Source organism: Sceloporus occidentalis, unplaced genomic scaffold (genome assembly GCF_023333645.1).
Source record: "Sceloporus occidentalis isolate IW3139 unplaced genomic scaffold, rSceOcc1.0.p SCAF_21, whole genome shotgun sequence".
In the NCBI taxonomy this organism is placed as follows: Eukaryota; Metazoa; Chordata; class Lepidosauria; order Squamata; family Phrynosomatidae; genus Sceloporus; species Sceloporus occidentalis.
The window spans coordinates 9,779,343-9,799,274 of record NW_028317001.1 but is presented as its reverse complement, the minus strand read 5'-3'; the positions used below and the strand labels follow the sequence as shown (position 1 = coordinate 9,799,274).

The 19,932-nt window shown below is 42.5% G+C and overlaps 1 protein-coding gene and 1 long non-coding RNA gene across 2 annotated transcripts; both read right to left on the bottom strand.

The window, feature by feature from the left end:
• Positions 1-4,344: 4,344 nt before the first annotated feature.
• On the bottom strand, positions 4,345-12,788 carry LOC149301574 (uncharacterized). Its single transcript, XM_089484246.1, has 3 exons — positions 12,717-12,788; positions 10,832-11,311; positions 4,345-4,382 (listed from the first exon to the last, which is right to left on the bottom strand). Exons 1-3 carry the CDS (start codon positions 12,748-12,750, stop codon positions 4,345-4,347), a joined length of 552 nt encoding a protein of 183 aa, XP_089340372.1. The 5' UTR covers positions 12,751-12,788.
• A 2-nt stretch (positions 12,789-12,790) lies between these two features.
• Positions 12,791-19,350, bottom strand: LOC149301573 (uncharacterized). The gene is made up of 3 exons (XR_016272228.1): positions 19,260-19,350; positions 15,166-15,331; positions 12,791-12,837 (listed from the first exon to the last, which is right to left on the bottom strand). It is a non-coding gene; the product is annotated as an uncharacterized LOC149301573 (long non-coding RNA).
• Between the last annotated feature and the right edge of the window lie 582 nt (positions 19,351-19,932).

Below are 19,932 nucleotides of genomic sequence, written 5' to 3'. Positions count from 1 at the left end.
TAGTATCTTCTATTAAAGCACATATTAAAACATATTATTTTAACCCACCATAAATCCCATCTATCTTAACTCTAACCTAAACCTAAACCTATAACCCTTATGACATGAATCCCTAAATGAATAGATGCATAAATAAAGGTATTAATGACATATTGTGACTTCAGGCTGGTGCTCCTTACCTGAATGAGACTGGCCCATTGCGACCTCAGGCTGATGCTCCTTGCCTGAATGATTGAGATGGGAGAATTGTCACTTCAAACTGGTGGTGTGTCCCTGAAGGATTGAGACATTGTGTGTCAGAGTTCTGTCATAAAGGGTAAAAATATTAGGGTTTGGTTATTAAAGTAGGAGTTATAGTTGCAGTCCATAGTAGGCAGTGTAGAGTGATGGGTTATAGAAAGCCCGTAATGGAAAATGATAGAAGGGCAGATGGAGTGGCTTTTAGATTAAGCAGGACGTTTGGAGAGGGGCTGGGGTTGTAGCTGTAGATGGTTATCAAGGAGGAGTGAAGCTGGCTTGGGAAGACCGCTCTTCAAGGGGAGGCTGTCTGGGAGAAGGGAAGGGAAGTATACACAACCTTGGTATCTATGCACCCTCCGCTTGTGTTGCTTTAGCTTGGGAATTGGGGGCTGGCTTAGGGAGGGATTGAGCAAGTACCTTTGGACTTCAGACTTTGCAAAAAGGTGTTAATGGGTGTTTCTGCCTGGATTCATCAATAACGCTTCTTTTGTTTCAAATGAGTTTTATTTTCTGAGCACAGTACTGACTCCAGATCTCACTGTTTGCAAAGTCTCACAGTTTTACCTCCAATGGAGACCCAGGAACAAGAAGAGTTCTTGGGGAACCCAGTGGTTCTGGAAATCCCGGTGGTGGAGGAGCAGGTGCCTTCTTCAGAGGAACTAGGGCCAAGCCCAAGACTGGGAAACCTTATGAAGCTCACAGCATCCAGGCCACCACTGGAGGATTTGGGTTTCCGACCCCAGACTGGGGAAAGGAAGGCCGTCGGGGGGCAGAGTGACAGCCTGGGACCTGGCAGTGGGGGAGTCGCTTGATAGCCGCCCCAGCACAGAAGAACCCCAGGTAGACGTTTATTGAATGGAGGAAGACATAAAGGAATTAAAGGACCTTATGAAGTGGATGGTGTCGAAATTAAAGATATGGAGGAGGAAGATGTCAGAGGCGAACCGAGGGCAGCTGATGCTCATTGCCTGAAGCACTGAGGATGTCCCATTGTGATTTCCAAATCCTTCACCATTTTAGCTGCCCTCCTTTGGGTGTCCTCCAGTTTCTCAACATCCTTTTGAATTGTGGGGCCCAGAACTGGACACAGTATTCCATGTGGCGCCTGACCAGAGCAGAATAGAGTAGTACTATTACTTCCCTTGATCTAGGCTCTATACTTCTATTGATGCAGCCTAAAATTGCATTGGCCTTCTTAGCTGCCACATCGCACTGTTGACTCATGTTCAACTTGTGGTCTACTTGGACTCCTAGATCCCTTTCACACATAGTTTCATTCATCAAGGTGTCCCCCATAATCCTATATCTGTGCATTTCATTTTTCTGCCCTTAATGCAGTACCTTACATTTCTCCATGTTAATTTTCATTTTGTTAGCTTTGACCCAGCTTTCTAGTCTATTCAGGTCCTTTTGAATTTTGATCCTGTCCTTTGGGGTATTAGCTACTCCTCCTAATTTGGTTTCATCTGCAAATTTGATAAGTATGCCCCCAATTCTGTCATCCAAATAATTGATAAAGATGTTGAATAGCACTGGGCCCAGGAAAGGACCCCACTGGACACAGCACTGGTCACTTCTATCCAGGATGAAAAGGAGTCATTGTTGAGCACCCTTTCGGTTCGGCTGGTCAACCAATTACAATTCCATGTAACAGTTTCCTATTCTAGGTTGTTTCATGTTTTTGTTTTATATACTGTACCGTTTAATTTGGTTAATTGCTATTAGTGAATTGCCCAGAGTGGCCACCAGATGGCGCTCCAGGATAGAAGTTGGTGAGAAGCCCAGGGAGGCTGCAGTGCCTTGAGTATCCACAAGAGGGCGGCGTTGTATTAGGAATGTTCTTTATTGATAAAACAGAAGTCTATGGGGACTAATGTGATTTTCCCATTGGCTCCCCATTCCTGAGGGGGCGTGGCCTCCTTCCCTTTACCTGGACCTTCCTCTGTTCCCATTGGTTGCCTATTCCCCCCCCCCCCTTGGTTGCCCTGAAAGCGAAAGGACCACCGGAAGGAAATGGGGGGGAATTGCAGCACTGCATCATGGGAAATTTGCAACCGGGGGGTTTGCAATGGTGAAACAGAGCAGAAGCAGAGCTGCATTCCACACGAGACCAATTCGGAGTGGAATCAGAGTGAGCTTGGAAGCAATTTCTGAGCATTCGCTTGTTACCTATTTCACCAAAATGAGGGGTCACTTTGGAACCACTGCGGAAGCCCATGGAAGGAGCCCCCATAGAAAGGAATCCTGTGTGATGACAATCACATTTTCGCGTGGATTCGCATCGTTTGACCTGCAGTGGCTTCAAATCTGAGCTGCAAAGAGCTGCAAAAACCTCCGTGTGATAAACACAGTCTTTCAGATTTCAGAAAACTCTGTGGTTTGGGGAATAAGAAGCTAATTATCATAATTGTTGTTGAAATTCAATGCCCCAATAATATGGAAGTCACAGTCTGTCAAAGTTTACATGAACTGTGTGAAATGTGGTTTTCGTTTTGCTGAAGTCTGTCCTGAATTTCCCATCTCCACTAAATGACCCCAAGATCAAGCAAGAAGAGAGAAGTGTGTCTCCTTCCACTTTCTCAACCAAGTGCAGAAATGTATGAACCTCTTCCATGGCCATTCTTAGAGACAGTTTGGCTCCTTAAAAAACACAAGGCTTGTAATCTTTCACAGAAGACATATTATTTGGGAGGCAGACCAAGAAAAATCCTACCAGGAAGGTGCCCTCAATTTCTTTTCTAGGCATAGAGGCTGTTGGGCTTTTCATCCACAGTTTTATGGTGGAGGTGGCCTATGACAAACCTCCTTTGAACACAGACCAATGAAGAACTGCCTTCAACTTGACCACTAGCGAACCTGTTAAAGGTTTACACGATGAAGAGAGTTCTGCCTGATGGATCCTATGATGCTTCTTCTGAGTTTCACTTAATTTGCTGAGGTTAAATTGTATTTATTTGTTAAGACTGTTCTTATACTTTAAAAATATTCTTCTCCAGACAAAGGACTTGGAAAGAAGAAAGGTCCCTCCACAAAATTGTCTGGCCTTAAGATGAATGATAAAGGCATCATGCGAAATGAAGAAGAGACGGCGATCCTGAACCAGACAATTCTTTCTGACCCAGAGGAAGGGATCCAAGTGAGTCTGGGACACTTTTATGCAATAGGTTCTTGGCCTTAGGAGAAAAGACGCAATATAGAAAAGGGGCACCAGCTCATCTTTCTACTCTTTGTTCAAATGGACAGGTTTTCTCTGACCTACGGAGTCAAAGCAGCCCATTTGGATGTTGAATGCGGATTGGAGGATGACTCACATTTGCCGCTGGGATCTTACTGGCATGGCTACAGAAACATGGATCTCATAGAATCAGACGACCTGGAACTAACTGACAAGGTACAGAAGAAGCCTATGCACTTTCCATGGTGTTTTAGAGTTGGGCAGCGGGTTCACATCTCCTTATCTTGCAAAGAGAGTTAGTTATTCCTCCCCACTGAGAATTTATCCTTAAAGTAATGGAGGTCAGGGCAGGGGAACATTAAATCCACCCCAAACTTTTTACTGAACTCTCTTCCCCCCAATAAAGTCAATGCCTTGGACAGTCAAATTAAAACCAACATGGATTCACTGTCCCACTAAGATGGAAGCCACTAAGGGGCTTAGACATAATGGGACACAGACCGTTGTCTTTAGTGAGAGCCGTTCAGTGAATTTTATGAGGCAAGTCAGGTTTATTTACATACCACCTTTCTAATGTAACAGTGAACAGTGACCAAATTATCAATGGGGAATTTAATTAGCACAAGGTCACAAGAGGAGGCCTGTTGCTACACCTCAGGGATCGCCCCTTCAATCTGGATACCAGGAACTAGAAATCCAGAAACGAGGCAGAGGCTCTAAGTACAATCAATGACTCTTTTATTGGAAACGGGTTCAAACACACAGAGACACATACGCACATGCATTCATAGAAGGCTCAGGTAGATGTGGGATAGATAATAGGCTTTTCTTATGGTAATACTCACCTGATGTAGAGGTTCTCTCTTGGGAAGTCCAATTTGTGTGAGGGTTTGTAAGTCTGCTTAATATTTAAGGCTTAGCAGACCAGGTCAGAGCGACTCTGACTTCAAACTGACATAGATGTTGGCTGCAAAATGACCAGAGACGTGGGTGAGGGAGGCAGCTGAGAGTGGATGGCAGCAGCACATCCCTAAATTTAGCAGCCCTTTTAAGGGTTTAACAGGGTCTCTAGACAAAGGGCAATCAGTCTGAAACTGTTTGAAGTGTATTTCACATCTTAGGTCCATGTTTTGATCTCACCAAATGTTTCTGCTAGAGTAGGGACCCAAATGGCTATGCAAATGCCATTCCTTTGATTCAAATGGCTCCCCCTCAATCACAAGAGAGAAACACTGCCTTAAGACATCTGCCTGATAGCAGCTAAGCAGCTCCTCTTCAGAGCTGGGAAAGGAAATTTGTTTACATATCAAAACCCATGGCTTCCCCTTGTTTCAGTGGGAACCTGTTATTTGGATCCCATGCTAGAGCCATACAGCTACTCAGGTCAAGATGCACTTTTGATATCAAGGTGCAGGTCAGAGCCTATCATTTAGATATATTAAAAGGTGTAGATCAATGCCTATCGCTACTGGGGGGGAAAGTATATAAAGTGAATTCCTTACCAAAATAAACACACAACTAATAATAATAATAATAATAATAATAATTTACTTATACCCTGCTCTTCAACCAAGGCTATCAGAGTGGCTTACAAATTGTTAATTAGACATTTCCCAGATACAAGAGAATATTTCACTATACAACATTTTTGTTGGAGATTTGGGATATCTTTATTGCATATGTAAACAAAAATAGACACATCTCCCTTTAAACCTCCTGCATCTGTTTGTAGAAAGGTACACAGGTCCAAATGATTTGTCTTGCTGGGTTTTCCTATCTGACATGATTTGGAAATCGTTGTCAAAACTCATTTGTTTGTTTATTGCATCATTACCTTTACGTGTCTGTTATTTCTCAGTGTTACGTTTATTAATACAGAATGAGAAGGAGAAAAACTGCAATCAAAGAGCATATATTGTTGTTTTCCAATTACAAAAGAACAACCAGTAATACCATGATGACCATGTGAACCAGATGTGCCACTTACAACCTGCCCCCAGGAAAACAATGTTCACATCAGGTTCAGACTCTCACCTTCCGACTCTTGTTTCTCCTGCTCTGGCAGGGAATTTTAATTAAAAACTATGTGAGATTTTCTTTTCTTTTTGTTCTTTATTTTCCCATCCAAAGGTCATGTTAGTTGAGAGATACAAAAGGCCACAGGAGAAGCAGCTCCAAGCCCGAGTTCACTACCTGCTGAATTTAGTCCAGAAATGGAGAAGAGAAAGGACTGTGTGAAAGAGAAAAGTGAGGCCAGTTGTGCCAAAAACCCAGTGGAGAAGCCAAGAGGAGCTGGACCAGGTCTTTTGCCTTGGAAAGAAGTTTTAGCATCTGCTTTTGTAGACTTGATCTCCTTCGGCAGATGCAAGGAGTGAGAGGGTGCTCCGGAAGGATCTAAGGTCTTTCCTGGGCACCTGTTGACTCCATGGATCTGAGGACGGAGACCAAGTCTACAAAAGTTTATGCTTCAGCTTCTTTTGCTCAGGTAGTCTCACAGGTGCCACAAGATGGCAATGCAATTTAAGACAAGAGTGATTTAAGTGGGCTTAATCTGTATTTTAAAATATGGCAAATTAAAAGAGAAGAGCCAACAGCCTTTTAAAACAATTTGAAGCGAAAGACATGCAGAAATTTGAATCAAATCCAATGGTCCCTGGAAGTACAGCTCAGGACTGGCAAAGCTTCGTGGAGGGCATCAGAGGCGTGGGCCCATTGCTCCTCCCCACCACGGGCCCCTACTCTCCCCCAGCTGAGAGACAGATGGAGGCAGGGGAAGGGCAGGAGGAGCAGGAGCAACAGCATGTGTCCGTCACCCCCCCTAATTTCCCCCGGCTTCTAGCTGTCTCTTCCTGCCCTGGAAGCCCCGCCTCCGATGGTGGAAGCCCCGCCCATGGATGGCAGAAATCCCACCCACAAAGGGCAGAAGCCCCGCCTCCACCACGTGGACCTAGAAATGTTCGCCATCACCGCAAAGGAGGCCAAGGCAATGCAAAATGCCGGATGTTATGGTGACCCCAAGGTGAACCTATCATGGGCTTTTCTTGTAAGATTTGTTCAGAGGAGGTTTGCCATGGCCTTCCTCTGAGGCTGAGAACATATGACTTGCCCAGGATCACCCAGTGGGTTTACATGGCCGAGCGGGGATTTGAAACCTGGTCTCCAGATCCATCGTCCACAACTGGAGGCCAGGGGAAGGGCAGGAGGAGTCCATTACTCCACCCTGGCTCCTGTGGTCTACCTTGCCAAGCTTTATTGTCTTTTTCTAGTGATTCAGGTCTTCTCGTGGCATGTCCAAAGTATGACAGGCTCAGCTTAGGATGGGTGACACCTTGCTTGAAAGGAGCACTTGTGAAACGGATCTTGGGGTCTTAGTAGACACCAGGCTAAACGTGTCAACAGTGTGGAGAAGCAGCCAGAAAAGCTAGTATGATTCCAGGCTGAATCATCAGGACTCTAGATCATAGGAAGTAATAGTGCCACTGTATTCTGCTCTGGTCAAGCCTCCGCTGGAATCCTGTGTCCAGTTCTGGACACCACGATTCAAGAGGATGTGGACAAGCTGGAATAATGTCTCCAGAAAAGGATGAGTGAAGATGATCAAAGATTTGGAAACCATGGCTTGTCCACAATACAAAATATAACTTTAGTGGCCTCCCAAAATGGGCAAAAAGTTGCATCGTGCAAACTTTCAAAGCTTCACTGGCTTCTTCGTCCGGCAGAAACTCTAGGATATTGAATTATATGACATTGGTAGCCAGAATCTTAATAGTACATAAATGGAAAGAGTTCAACCCCTTTGATGCAAGACTGGTCATTAAAACTATTAGAAATGGCTGAACTAGACAAATAGATATGTCTCATGAATTGTTTTATTTATTTATGCTCTGCCTTTCTCCCAATGTGGCTTCGCAATATAAAACGCCTTTAAAACAATAAAAAAACCAATTTAAAATAAGACCATTAAAACAGTATAAAATTAAGGTTAAAAACATACAAAAGTGAAAACGCATTATCTAATACATTTACCCCATATAAAAGCCATGAAACCCGAAAGCCTAGGGAAACTTGTCAGTATTTGGGAACTGGTAATGAAATATTTAAGTAACATGTTGGGAGAAATGTCAACTGTTGGTTTTCAGGTTTAAGTAAGAGAAGCTGTTGTATAGTTATTCAGAATTTGGCATGATCCATATATTTAAGATAGATCCAAAAATCATTTGTATGTAAGTAACAGCATTGATTCTACATTGTAGGTGCAGCCTTTATTATTATCTATTATCATGTGTATATAAGAAAGGAACATTACCAAAAATATGTATAAACACCAAGCATAGATATCTTAGGAAGGAGAGAAAGAATGAAAGGAATTCTTATTATATATTTTATGTCATTTTGTATGTCATGTCATTAGTTTATGTTATGTTTTAGGTTACAATAAACGAATAAATAACTGTTGTTGTGTGCCTTCAAGTCATTTCTGACTTATGGAGACCCTATCAGGAGGTTTCTTGTCACACTTCTTCAGAGGGGCTTTGCCTTGATCATCCTCTGAGGCTGGGAATGTGTAGCCTGACTACGGTCACTCAGTGGCTTTCATGGTTGGGCTAGGATTCGAACCCTGGTCTCCAGAGTCATAAACCAGTGCTCAAAACACTTTGTGATGGAGCCACAGGCCTACATGCTGCCTCTGATGTTACTCAGGCCCTGTACACACCGGCCATTAAGACCGGCATAGGGGCGGTGTCAGGGCATAGTGTTCTTAAGTTGCATGCCCAACTCTGTCTCTCAGGACGCCCTGATGCCATGTGCTGCTCCACATGACACAGCCCCAAACAAGTGCTGAATAACTGTGGCAATGCAGCTATGGTGCCCTTTCAAGGGTGCAAAAAGGAGATCCTTTTTGCAGATCAGGGGCACGGGGTGAGCTTGCCGCAGCCCTGATCCATCGCAAAAAGGGGCGACTGCAGGCCATCCCTTAGGGATGGTCTGTAGAGCTTCTCAGTTAAGATGATAGTGAAGGATCTCAATGCAGGCAGAGGCCATTCCCCTTCTTGCTCATATGGACAAAGGGCAATAAAAGACAGATAATAAAGCTGCACCTACACTGTAGGATTAATGCAGATTGATGGCTCCATGCTTTGGAATTCTGGGGGCTATACTGTATATACTCATAGAATCATAGAATCGTAGAGTTGGAAGAGACCACAACGGCCATCCAGTCCAACCCTATTATGCCATGCAGGAAATCTCAATCAAAGCATCCCTGACAGATGGCCATCAAGCGTCTGTTTAAAGACCTCCGAGGAAGGAGACTCGACTGCGCTCTGAGGAAGGAGTGTGTTCCAGTGTTGAACCGCTCTTACTGTCAGTTCCTTTTTCCTAATGTTGAGGTGAAATCTCTTTTTCCTGGAGCTTGCATCCATTGTTCCGGGTCCAAGTCTCTGGAGCATTAGAAAACAAGCTTCCTCCCTCCTCAACATTACATCCCTTCAACTATTTAAACAGGGCTGTCATATCATCTCTTAACCGTCTCTTCTCCAGGCTGAACACCCCCAGTTCACTAATGTGTTCTTCATAGGGTATGGTTTCCAGACCCTTCTCCATTTTAGTCACACTCCTTTGGACATGCTCCACTTTCTTCACATCCTTTTTAAATTATGGTGCCCAGAACTGAACACATTATTCCAGGGTCTTTCCTCTGGTCCAATTTCCAGGGGGGAGGGTGCTCCTCAAAGACCTTTTTATATTTGGATCATGATCCCCTCCATGGCCATGCCTCTCTCTAAGGGACCCCCCCCCGCCCTCTTTTCTCATAATAACCCCCAAGTACCTGGGCCCCAAGGAATCCTCCAAGGAGGAGGCAAGGAAGGAAAGAGGGAGAGGAGGCCTGGCAGCCCCATGCCTTTCTTTGAGGAAAGAGGGGCTTCCTTTCTTCTTATAACCCCCAAGCCCCCCCCCCCCCCCAGAAAATCCTCAAACCATTCCTCTAAGCGAATGAGGTTGTCCCCCATTTCCATCCCTCAGAACAGACATTGGTCTGAGACTGCACATGTGCACATACATCCAAAGGCCCCTTCTGATCATGTGCAGGGATCACCAGGGCCTTACTGTTGCTGCTGTTTATTCCACTGGCGGCCTTTGAGGGAAGGGAAGGAGTGTACCAGGGTTCAGCAGCCTCCTCTTCCTTCCTTCCTCCCTCCCTTCCTTCCTCCCTTCTTTCCTTCCTTCCGTCTTTTGAGGAGATTTTGAAGAGGCCGCAATGGAGCCCAGGAAAGGCAGGAAAGGAAGGCTCTGCTTTGGAAATAGTCTCTCTGTGTATACTGTATAGACACACATAGATAGATAGATAGATAGATAGATAGATAGATAGATAGATAGATGATAGATAGATAGACAGACAGATGTGTGTTTGTCTCTGCTGTTCTTACAGCTGGCAATGGAGCTGAGGATTGAGGAGAGAAGAAAGTGTCAGTTTTGTGCATATTCACAAATTCTGTGCATCAAAGAATCCAGTGTGTTGAAATAGCAAAGACCTTTATTGAAAATGCATATCAGAAATATGTATAAGCCAGAACTGCCCAGAATATATTGAAACCCCAAAACCTAAAACTCCACCTTCTACCAAACCTAGCCCCCACCTACAATTCCCACCATCAATCCCCCATTATTAACCAGCCCCACTTTGCACTTTGCACTTCTCACACGCACAATCTCTCCCTGCCCCAGACATTTGAAGAAACTAGATCCCTTTCTGTTAGTACCGGTCCCCAACTTTCTTCAGCCAACATCCCACAAATTCTGAATGCTATCATTGCTATTCTAGCTAGCTGCAACAAATCCCAGTCCCCCATCTAACTAACATAAACCATGACCCATAATCCCCAGCCAAATTTATAACCCAAAACAATTATCTATACTAGTAGCAATTAAAGCCTAAACTTAACAAAACATAACTTTAAAACATAAACAGACATATAGACAGAAAAAAATGTACAAATAAAATCATGAGGGCCTTTTCTTATCACTGCCGGATTGAAACAGTATTTTTGTATTCCTTCTTTACAAAAATAATGTTCGTTCACTGCTTGGATGTGTGTGGCTTCTCTCCTGTGTGGCCTCTCTGGTGATTGAATAGGCCTGACCTCCAAGAAAAGCATTTTCCACACTGCTGGCATTTGTATGGCTTCTCTCCTATGCGGACTCTCTGGTGTGTCAGTAGGGTTGACTGCCGAGAAAAACAGTTCCCACAATGCTGGCATTTGTATGGCTTCTCTCCAGTGTGGATTCTCTGGTGTGTCACTAGGTATGACTTCAAAGAAAAACAGTTCCCACAATGCTGGCATTTGTATGGCTTCTCTCCTGTGTGGGCTCTCTGGTGTGCCATTAGGATTGACTTCTGAGAAAAACCTTTCCCACAATGCTGGCATTTGTATGGCTTCTCTCCTGTGTGGATTCTCTGGTGTGCCATTAGGATTGACTGCCGAGAAAAACATTTCCCACAATGCTGGCATTTGTATGGCTTCTCTCCTGTGTGGGCTCTCTGGTGTGCCATTAGGATTGACTGCCGAGAAAAACATTTCCCACAATGCTGGCATTTGTATGGCTTCTCTCCTGCGTGGACTCTCTGATGTCTCACTTGGGCTGACTTGTCAGAAAAACATTTCCCACAATGCTGGCATTTGTATGGCTTCTCTCCTGTGTGGACTCTCTGGTGTGTCACTAGGTTTGACTTCTGAGAAAAACCTTTCCCACAATGCTGGCATTTGTATGGCTTTTCCCCTGTGTGGACTCTCTGGTGTGTCAGTAGTTTTGAGTGCTGAGAAAAACATTTCCCACAATGCTGGCATTTGTATGGCTTCTCTGATGTGTGGACTCTCCCATGATTGACAAATTCTTCTGTAAAGAAGGATAATGACAGATAATACTGAATATCAGAGGTAAGGGAGGAAAGTGTTAGCCCAAGATTTAGCCCTGTGTTTACTCCTTCCTATTTGATATTAAATTAAGTTGGAGTCAGATTCCAATAACTCATTTGCAAAGGCAGAGTAAGGGGGCTGGGACCTGGACTCCAATTTTGTTGAGGGTCAAGTGCCAGGGAGCAGCCTTAAAACAGCATTAAAACATTATAAGACAGGCATGGACTACTGATGAGGTTTGGAGGAGATCTCAGGGGCAACCGCACATTGTATTGCCGGGGGGGGGGGTTGAAATAATGTTTTGCCCCCAACATCCAACAGCATCTGTTTGGGGAAGAGGAGGCCATTTTGCCACTGTTGGGCCCTCTCTGAGCCATTGCAGGCCCAAAGGAGGGCTTTCCCCCACAAAGACTCTCCAGAGCCTTAAAAGGATAGAAGAAGGGCCAAAAATGGTAGGAAACTTGCTCAGGGATGTGCTGAGTACCATTTGGGTGTGAAAAGCATTAATCTCCATGGCTTCTTTCCACAAAATCCTAGAATTGGCAGTTTAGGATCCTTAGACACTAGAGAGCAATAGTGCCTCACTGAAGTACAGATTCAAATATTCTACAGGATGTTGCTATCACAATTAAACTAGGCTTGAAAGGGATCTAGGACTCCTAGTAGACCACAAGTTGAACATGGCCCAACAGTGTGATGCGGCAGCTAAAAAGGCCAATGTGATTCTAGGCTACATCAATACAAGAATAGTTTCTAGATCAAGGGAAGTAATAGTGCCAATCTATTCTGCTTTGGTCAGGCCTCCCTTGGAATAATCCTGTGTCCAGTTCTGGGCCCCACAATTCAAAAAGGATGTTGACAAATTGGAGCATGTCCAAAGGAGGGCAACCAAAGTGGTGAAGGGTATGGAAGCCATCAAGCTCTATGAGGAGCAGCTTAGAGAGCTGGTTATGTTTAGCCTGGAGAAAAGAAGATAAAGAGTGGATATGATATCCATGTTTAAATATTTGAAAGGGTGTCATTTTGCGCAAGGCTTGCTTTCTGCTGCTACAGAAAAAAGGAGACACCACAATGGATGCAAGCCACAGGGAAAGAGGTTCCACCTAAACATTAGGAGGAACTTTGTGACAGTAAGAGCTCTTTGACAGTGGAATATACTCCCTTAGAGTTTGGTGGAGGTCTTTAAAGAGAGGCTGGATGGCCATTTCTTGGGGGTGATTTGAATGTGTATTCCTGCATGGCAGAAGGGGGTTGAACTGGATGGCCCTTGTAGTCTATTCCAACTCTATGATTCTACAATTCTAGTGGAACCATAGCGACATGATAATAGAGTATGAAAGGGCCCTCAGTCTTTATAGAAAGAGCAATTGATTCAGGTTCCTTACCTACAGAAGCCACATTCTCATAATTGTCCATCATTACAGAATTGTACAAAAGTTTCTGTTTCTTTGTCAACAGATTCCATTCATCCTCGGAGAAATATACCGCCACATCTGCAAAGGTCACCTGAAATAGAAAATAGCCCTCATCCAGAGAGTGACTAAGCAAAAGGGGAAGAAAGCACATGGTGTATCCAAATATTATTTCACCACCTCAGAATTCAGTCCAGGAAATAAACTTTAAATTCTGTTAGCAAGAAAAAAGCTACTGCCTTTCCCCCCTTTTTTTTATTGTGGTAATACATCTTTTTTTTTTTTTACAAAGCTTGCATGTTTACAACAAGATAAATAAAAACATATATCAACAAGCTATTAATCTGTTAGGCTTATTCCTGATAACTCTCCACAAGAAACTGTATAATTTTATCTTTTAATACAACATCTTATTCCCCTATCTCTAGGTATGAATAGAAAGGTTTTGTTTCTTGTACCTCTCCTTACTGAGCAGCCGCTAAATAAAGTCTTACAGCTTCCCAATCCTTTCCCCATTTAACCATATCCTTCTTGTTTATTAATGCTGTTAATCTGTCTAGATCTTTCAATTCCCGGATTTCGTTTTGCCAAGTCTCTATTTGTGGGGTTATTATAGGTAATTTCCAGTTCTTTGCTATTATCCTTCTGGCAGCCGATATTAAGTATAATAATATTTCCCAATATTTCCTTTCTTCTTCTGGGTCTAGTAATGAAGTCTTGTTTAACAGATATATTTCTGGTCTAAACTCAAAATCTATTTTTAATATTAACTTTATTTCCAAACGAATCTTGACCCAAAAGACTTTATATTTGCGCATTGCCACCACATATGCAAATATGTACCTATTTCTTTTTGGCATCTCCAACACCGGTTATCCTTTACTTTATAATTTTTTCTAGTGAGAATGGTGTTTGATACTTTCTATTTACAACTTTAAAATAATTTTCTTTTATTTTTTGTGCTACAGTAATTTTTTTTGTTTTTAATCTAGCTTTCCCCCATTTTTCCAAGTCTAAATTGTATCCCAAATGCCCATTTTATCATCGAATCTTTAATTTCCACTTCTTCAAGGGATCTCTTCAGTAAGATGTTATATATTTTACATAATATATTTTTTCAACTGCTTTCATTAATATTCATTATATTCTTTCTCAAAACCAAATAAACTCTCATCCTTTGTAAATCTGGCTTGGTAGACCTATTGTGACAAGGTCTATCATGCGCATGATGAATTGGGCACAAGGCCATGAAGGTTCATGTTGCCAATCTCTTGCTTTTAGTTGGTTTCAAGGTGCTACAAGATTCCTTTGCATACTGTTGGGCATGCTTTGATTGTGAATTCCTGCATGGCAGGGGTTGGACTTGATGACCCTTGTGGTCTCTTCCAATTCTACGATTCTATGATTCTTTCTTTAAGTTGAATATAATTCAACCAATTCATATGGCCTATTTTAGTCATGATTTCTTCCTTTAATCTTAATATAACATTTCCTTCATTATCATGAGTTCATATGTCTCTATACCTTATCCATTTCTGATTCTTTCCCCATTGGCCTAAAAAGCCTCTTGTGGGGAAACCCAAAGTGGAAGTCCAATGTAAAACATTTTTTCACAGTTAGCCAATTATTAATTAAAGGTTTCCTCAACAGATGTTCATTAAAGACTTTGTCCCATTGTGCCCATCATATGAGACGTATACAAAAAAGCTACTGCCTTTGAGATCCAGTTTGTCTTGAATCTTTTAAATATAATATAAAATATAATAAAAAATATAATTTAGGCCATGGCTGGGATATTGATGATGGATTAGGATACTAACTATCCCAACACATATAGTATGTTTAGCCACAAAAGTATTATGGTGCATTTAGCCATTTCTTGCCAAATTTTGGAGGCAAATGTCATTTTTAAAAACCTGTTCTGGGGAGGATGCTGGACTTGAGGTCCACTGGGCCCACCCTCAGTTTAGATTCAGAGATGGTCTCCCATATCCCCAACATTTCACAGACAGTAAAAGCAAGGCACATGTGGACAAGCAACACCAGAAGGTGGTGAGGATGGCCAAAGTTGTTTATGAGGAAGATCACACAAGCTATGAAGGGCACAGCAGTTTGCTTTTGCCACAGCCTCCTGGCAAGGGAAGACCCTGGCAACCTATCTCCTCTCCTATCCCCCCTTTTGGGTTGATGGGGTGCAAACTCCTTGGAAGTCATTTTGCAGCAACACAAGAGAGCTGTGGAGAAGGGGGAAAGTGGGAGGAGAGAGAAACCTGGACATTTTTGAAAGCCTCTGAAAAAGTGGGGTGACAGAGGATTTACCAGGACTTTCTCTGCCAAACTGGGACAATATGTTCTCCACTTGTTTTCATGAGCTGCCCCAGCAGTGACACAAAGGAAACTAATAGTCAGGATGTCAACTCACCAAAGAGTTGTACTTGGACAGCCTCTTTCTCTTGGAGCCCAACTCCCTCTGCTTGGCCTCTGTGTTGGCCATTAGGTGGGAAAGGGGTTCCTGGTGGCCCTGCACTTGGGTCTCTTCCAGCAAAATATTTCACAAAGCTGTGTAGAAGGAGGCTGAGATGAAGTTCCTGAGAAAAGAGACTAGGGTTAGGCTTCGTTTGTCAAGAAGCCCTATATCACTCAAAGACACAGAGAACAGCATGCTGCTAGTGAGATACGCAGGTGACATATGCCTCCTTTGGGCCAATGCAGAGATGGGTATGCCCTTCCTCTCTCTGCACCAAATAAAGCCCCATGGACCTAGCATAGATTCACTGCAGCTGCCGTACACAAGAGATACTCCATGTTAAAACGCTTTTGACGTTGCTATGTTGCGCAGCATGTGAGGCAACACGTTAACGTATGGCACCAGATTCTCGACCTTGACTGTAGTCAGTAGCTTGTGAGCTGAAGAAACACCTGTCGCTTTCTCAATGTAATCTTCTCTCAGATGAGGCTTTTATTCCTATAAGAAGTTCCACTGTGTACAACACTATATACATCGACACCCTCCACCATCCACACCAGTAACAACCCACTCTGAGGCACACACTGTCTGACTCTTCCTCAGTGACAGTTGAGAATGACAGTTGACAGTTGCATCAACCTTCCAATGGCGCACTGTTTAAATGCTGACACATCTAACTGCCACTAGAGCTGTCAATGACTTCCACAACAGCTCCACCTAGTGGCCACATGCATGTCATTTCCTCAGACCTGTTCACCATGGTCCTGACACTCCATGCCTTGTGAGAGTGGAGGGGGGTCAGGGGATGGGGAATTGGAGAGGACCCTGGCTATGTCCCTGTAGCTAGATGTGAAATGAGCGCATCATCTGCTGAAACCTCCTGACCTCCCCAGTGGCCCTCAGAGGAGAATGCCTTCCTTTGGCTTCTGGCTAGAGAAACACAGCTGGATGCTTCTCCAATGCCTTGCACCCAACACTCTCATCAGGCATGGAATGACCATGGAGCATGGCTTCCACAATTCCCATGTTTCATTTTGTATTCCTTCTGATTTCACATCTATTTTAAACCTCTCCCTCATTTGACGATAAAGATACCAGTGACAATCTAAGCCAGATTCTTTAGGTTCTTCTTGTGTTTTGATCTCTAGTTTTCCTTGCGATTCTTTCAGGACATCCTTGTATCTTAACCAGTTAGTTTTCTGGATGCCTTTCCTCCTGAAAAGAGCCTCATGCGGCAAAAACCATAAAGGTATTTTTGGACATATTCTACACTTGTTTTTCCCCAGATCTTCAATAGAGCTTTTCTTACGAAATGATTTGTGCTTTCTTTATGAACTTTCTCTTTACCGTAAATTAGGTATCCATGCCACCCAAATCTTAAATGTTCACCCTCCAGACATAACAATTGTTCATTCTCTAACAAAACCCATTCTCTAATCCAAACTAAACAACAAGCAGCATAATAAAGTTTTAAGTTTGCTAAACCCAGCCCTCCTCTACTTTTGTCATCACAAAGTATTTTCGTCTTTATCCTGGCTCTATTTTTAATTCCAAATAAATTTTGAGATTTCCTTTTGCCATTGATTCAATGGGTTTTCATTCTGGATGATGGGTATCGCTTGGAACAGAAACAGCATTTCAAGAAGTAAACTCATTTGGATCAGTGACATTTTTCCTAATAGCGATAAGTGTAATTTCCCCCATTTTTCTAGGTCTTTTCTGATTTCCTTCCATGTGTCTCATAGTTATTCTGAAATGGATCTGAGTTTTTATGTGTTAAATTTATTCCTAGATATTTAACTTTCTTTCCCACTTTAAATCCACTAATTTCTTCCTGCATTTGTTCTTCCTTTTCCCCATATTTTTTGTTATGAATGTTGTTTTGTCTCTGTTTACTTTTAGTCCTGAAACATATTCCAATTCCACTATTACATCCATCAATTGCCTTGTGCTCTTTTCTGGGTTCTCCAGGGAATACAAATGTCATCTGAGAAGACTCTCATTTTAAACTCAGTTTTATTTATTTTTGTTCCATTGATCTTATTTTCTAATCTTATCCTATTATTCAGTGCTTCAAGGATCAGAATGAACAAAAGGGGTGATAGTGGGAAAGCTTGCCTTGTACCTTTAGAAATCTTAAATTCCTCTGTTTTTTATAGCTAACAGTTAGTTTGGCTCTTTGATCTTTATACATTGCCTTTATCCATCTATAATAAGAAGCTCCTATTTCCATTTTTAAAGTGTCACAAATAACATATCCCATCCTAGGTTATTGAAGGCCTTTTCTAAAAAGATAAGTGTTTTTTCGTTGTGCCTTTGAAAATATTCAATTATATTTCAGATGTTTTGAATGTTATCACTGACTTGTCCTTATGAATCCAGTGTTTAAGAACTTTTTTGAGTCTATGGGCCAAAGTCATAGGAAATAATGTATAATCCACATTTAATAAGGAAATTAGCCTAAAGCTCTTTACCTCAGTTGCATCTCTATCTTCTTTTAACAGCAAAGTTATATTAGCTTGTTTCCATGTTTCAGGATAATGGTTTTCTTTGATGGCATTTTCTTTGATGGCATTTACAGGAAGAAATACCTTTAAACCCTTTGACCTTTTTGCTCAATCTGACATGTAAACTTAAAAAGGAAGTAGCTAAAAGATTTCCCAGACTAATTTTGTAGATGGTCAGTCACAGTATTGGAAAAACATCCAAATTCCTAAAATAGAGGAGTGGATAATTAAACTAAGAGAAGCAAAGGGATTGGACATTTTAACTGCAATCATGAGGGATAAACCAGTTGAGAAAACTAAAGAGGACTGGTCATGCTTTGATTTATTTTGTAATACTAATTATTAATTTACGATCCCAGATATCATATGGAAAGTCTACTTGAACATTAGAGGTTTAAGACGTATTGATACCTTGTAGGAATTTAAGTAAATTAAATAAAAAGGTCATCTTAGCTTAACTTGGAGGTAACTTAATAGTACATTTCTGACTGTTTTGTATATCAGGATGTTATTTATTGCATGTTGTATGTGTATGTTATAGGTATTTCTACCTTTTTGTTGTTGTAGCTGTATTTGTTATCCAAATGTCTTGGTATGTTTTTTTTCATTTTTGTTTGTAAAGGATTATTTATAAATAAATTACAAAAGAAAAAAAGTGGTTTCCAACCGGATTATTTCTGCAGTTCAGATACAGCCTCAGTCGGTTATAAAGGATAGAAGAACCCAATTCGTACTTTTATCCTGTTAAAAATGGTTTTGCTTTTTTTAAATAAAAGCAGTTTGCTTTTCTGTCTAATCCTTATTTTTGTTGTTCTTGTTTGTTTGTATGTTTGTTTGTTTCATTCTTGGTAATATGAGTTATTCTGGTCTGTCTCCTTCCTTCTTGCCTGAAAATCTATTAATAAGAAAACTGGGGAGACTTTAAAATTCCCAAAGGAGCCACTTTTGGCCTTTTTTGGGGGACTAGCCTCCTCTTAGAAGCCAAAGCCCAATGTTTGTGAAGAATAAGAATAAGGCTTGTATTAAAACTATCCTCCCCATTTCTGATCCCTTTTAAAACCCTTGTTCCCCAGAAGGAGCAGAGCTCTCAAATAAGAAAACCCTCCCAGAAAAGAGACACAAAAGACACACTTCCTTCCTTTTGGCCCAAGGAGCCTGGCTTCCTTCTGACTCTGGAACCTCAGGAGAGAAAGAGGAGCCTCTGTTCAACTGAGACTCAGAGAAGGTTCTGGAACATTATTCCTCACAGTCACAAGAAGCACAAAATGGCTGCCAGAACACAAAATGGCAGCCTCTGCCTCAGCGCTTGGCAGTTGACAGTTTGAGGCTTTCAGGGAACCCAAAATGGAGGATGAAAGGGCCCCAAAGTCAGAAGGGACCCCAAACAGGATTCCCAAAGCTTAACAACACCTAAAATCTTTCCTGATCCTATAATACAGAGACTCACTGAGATGCTCTTTATAAATACGTCTTTCCATGTCTTTATAAATAAATAAAATAATACTAATGCTACTACTAATAATAGTAATAATAAGTTACAACCAGGAGATTTCTCCCTGTGGCTTCTCCCCCAGAGGCCTCTGCGTATGCTCAGGAGCCCCTTCTTCTTCTCCTTCTTCTTCCTCTGCAGAATCCTCCAGAGGTCTCTCTGCTCCTCCTCCTCCTTAGGATCTTCCTCTAAGCCTTCCTCCTCCTCCTCCTCCTCCTCCTCCTCAGGTCCTTCTTCTAAGCCTTCCTCTTCCTCCTCCTCTTCCTCAGGCCCTTCCTGTAAGCCCTTCCTCTTCCTCCTCCTCCTCAGGTCCTTCTTCTAAGCCTTCCTTCTCTTCCTCCTCCTCTTCCTCAGGCCCTTCCTGTAAGCCCTTCCTCTTCCTCCTCCTCCTCCTCCTCAGGTCCTTCTTCTAAGACCTCCTCTTCCTCAGGCCCTTCCTATAAGCCCTTCCTCTTCCTCCTCATCCTCAGGTCCTTCTTCTAAGCCTTCCTCCTCCTCTTCCTCAGGCCCTTCCTGTAAGCCCTTCCTCTTCCTCCTCCTCCTCCTCCTCAGGTCCTTCTTCTAAGACCTCCTCTTCCTCAGGCCCTTCCTATAAGCCCTTCCTCTTCCTCCTCCTCCTCAGGTCCTTCCTCTAAGCCTTCCTCCTCCTCTTCCTCAGGACCTTCCTGTAAGCCCTTCCTCTTCCTCCTCCTTCTCCTCCTCCTCAGGCCCTCTAAGCCTTCCTTC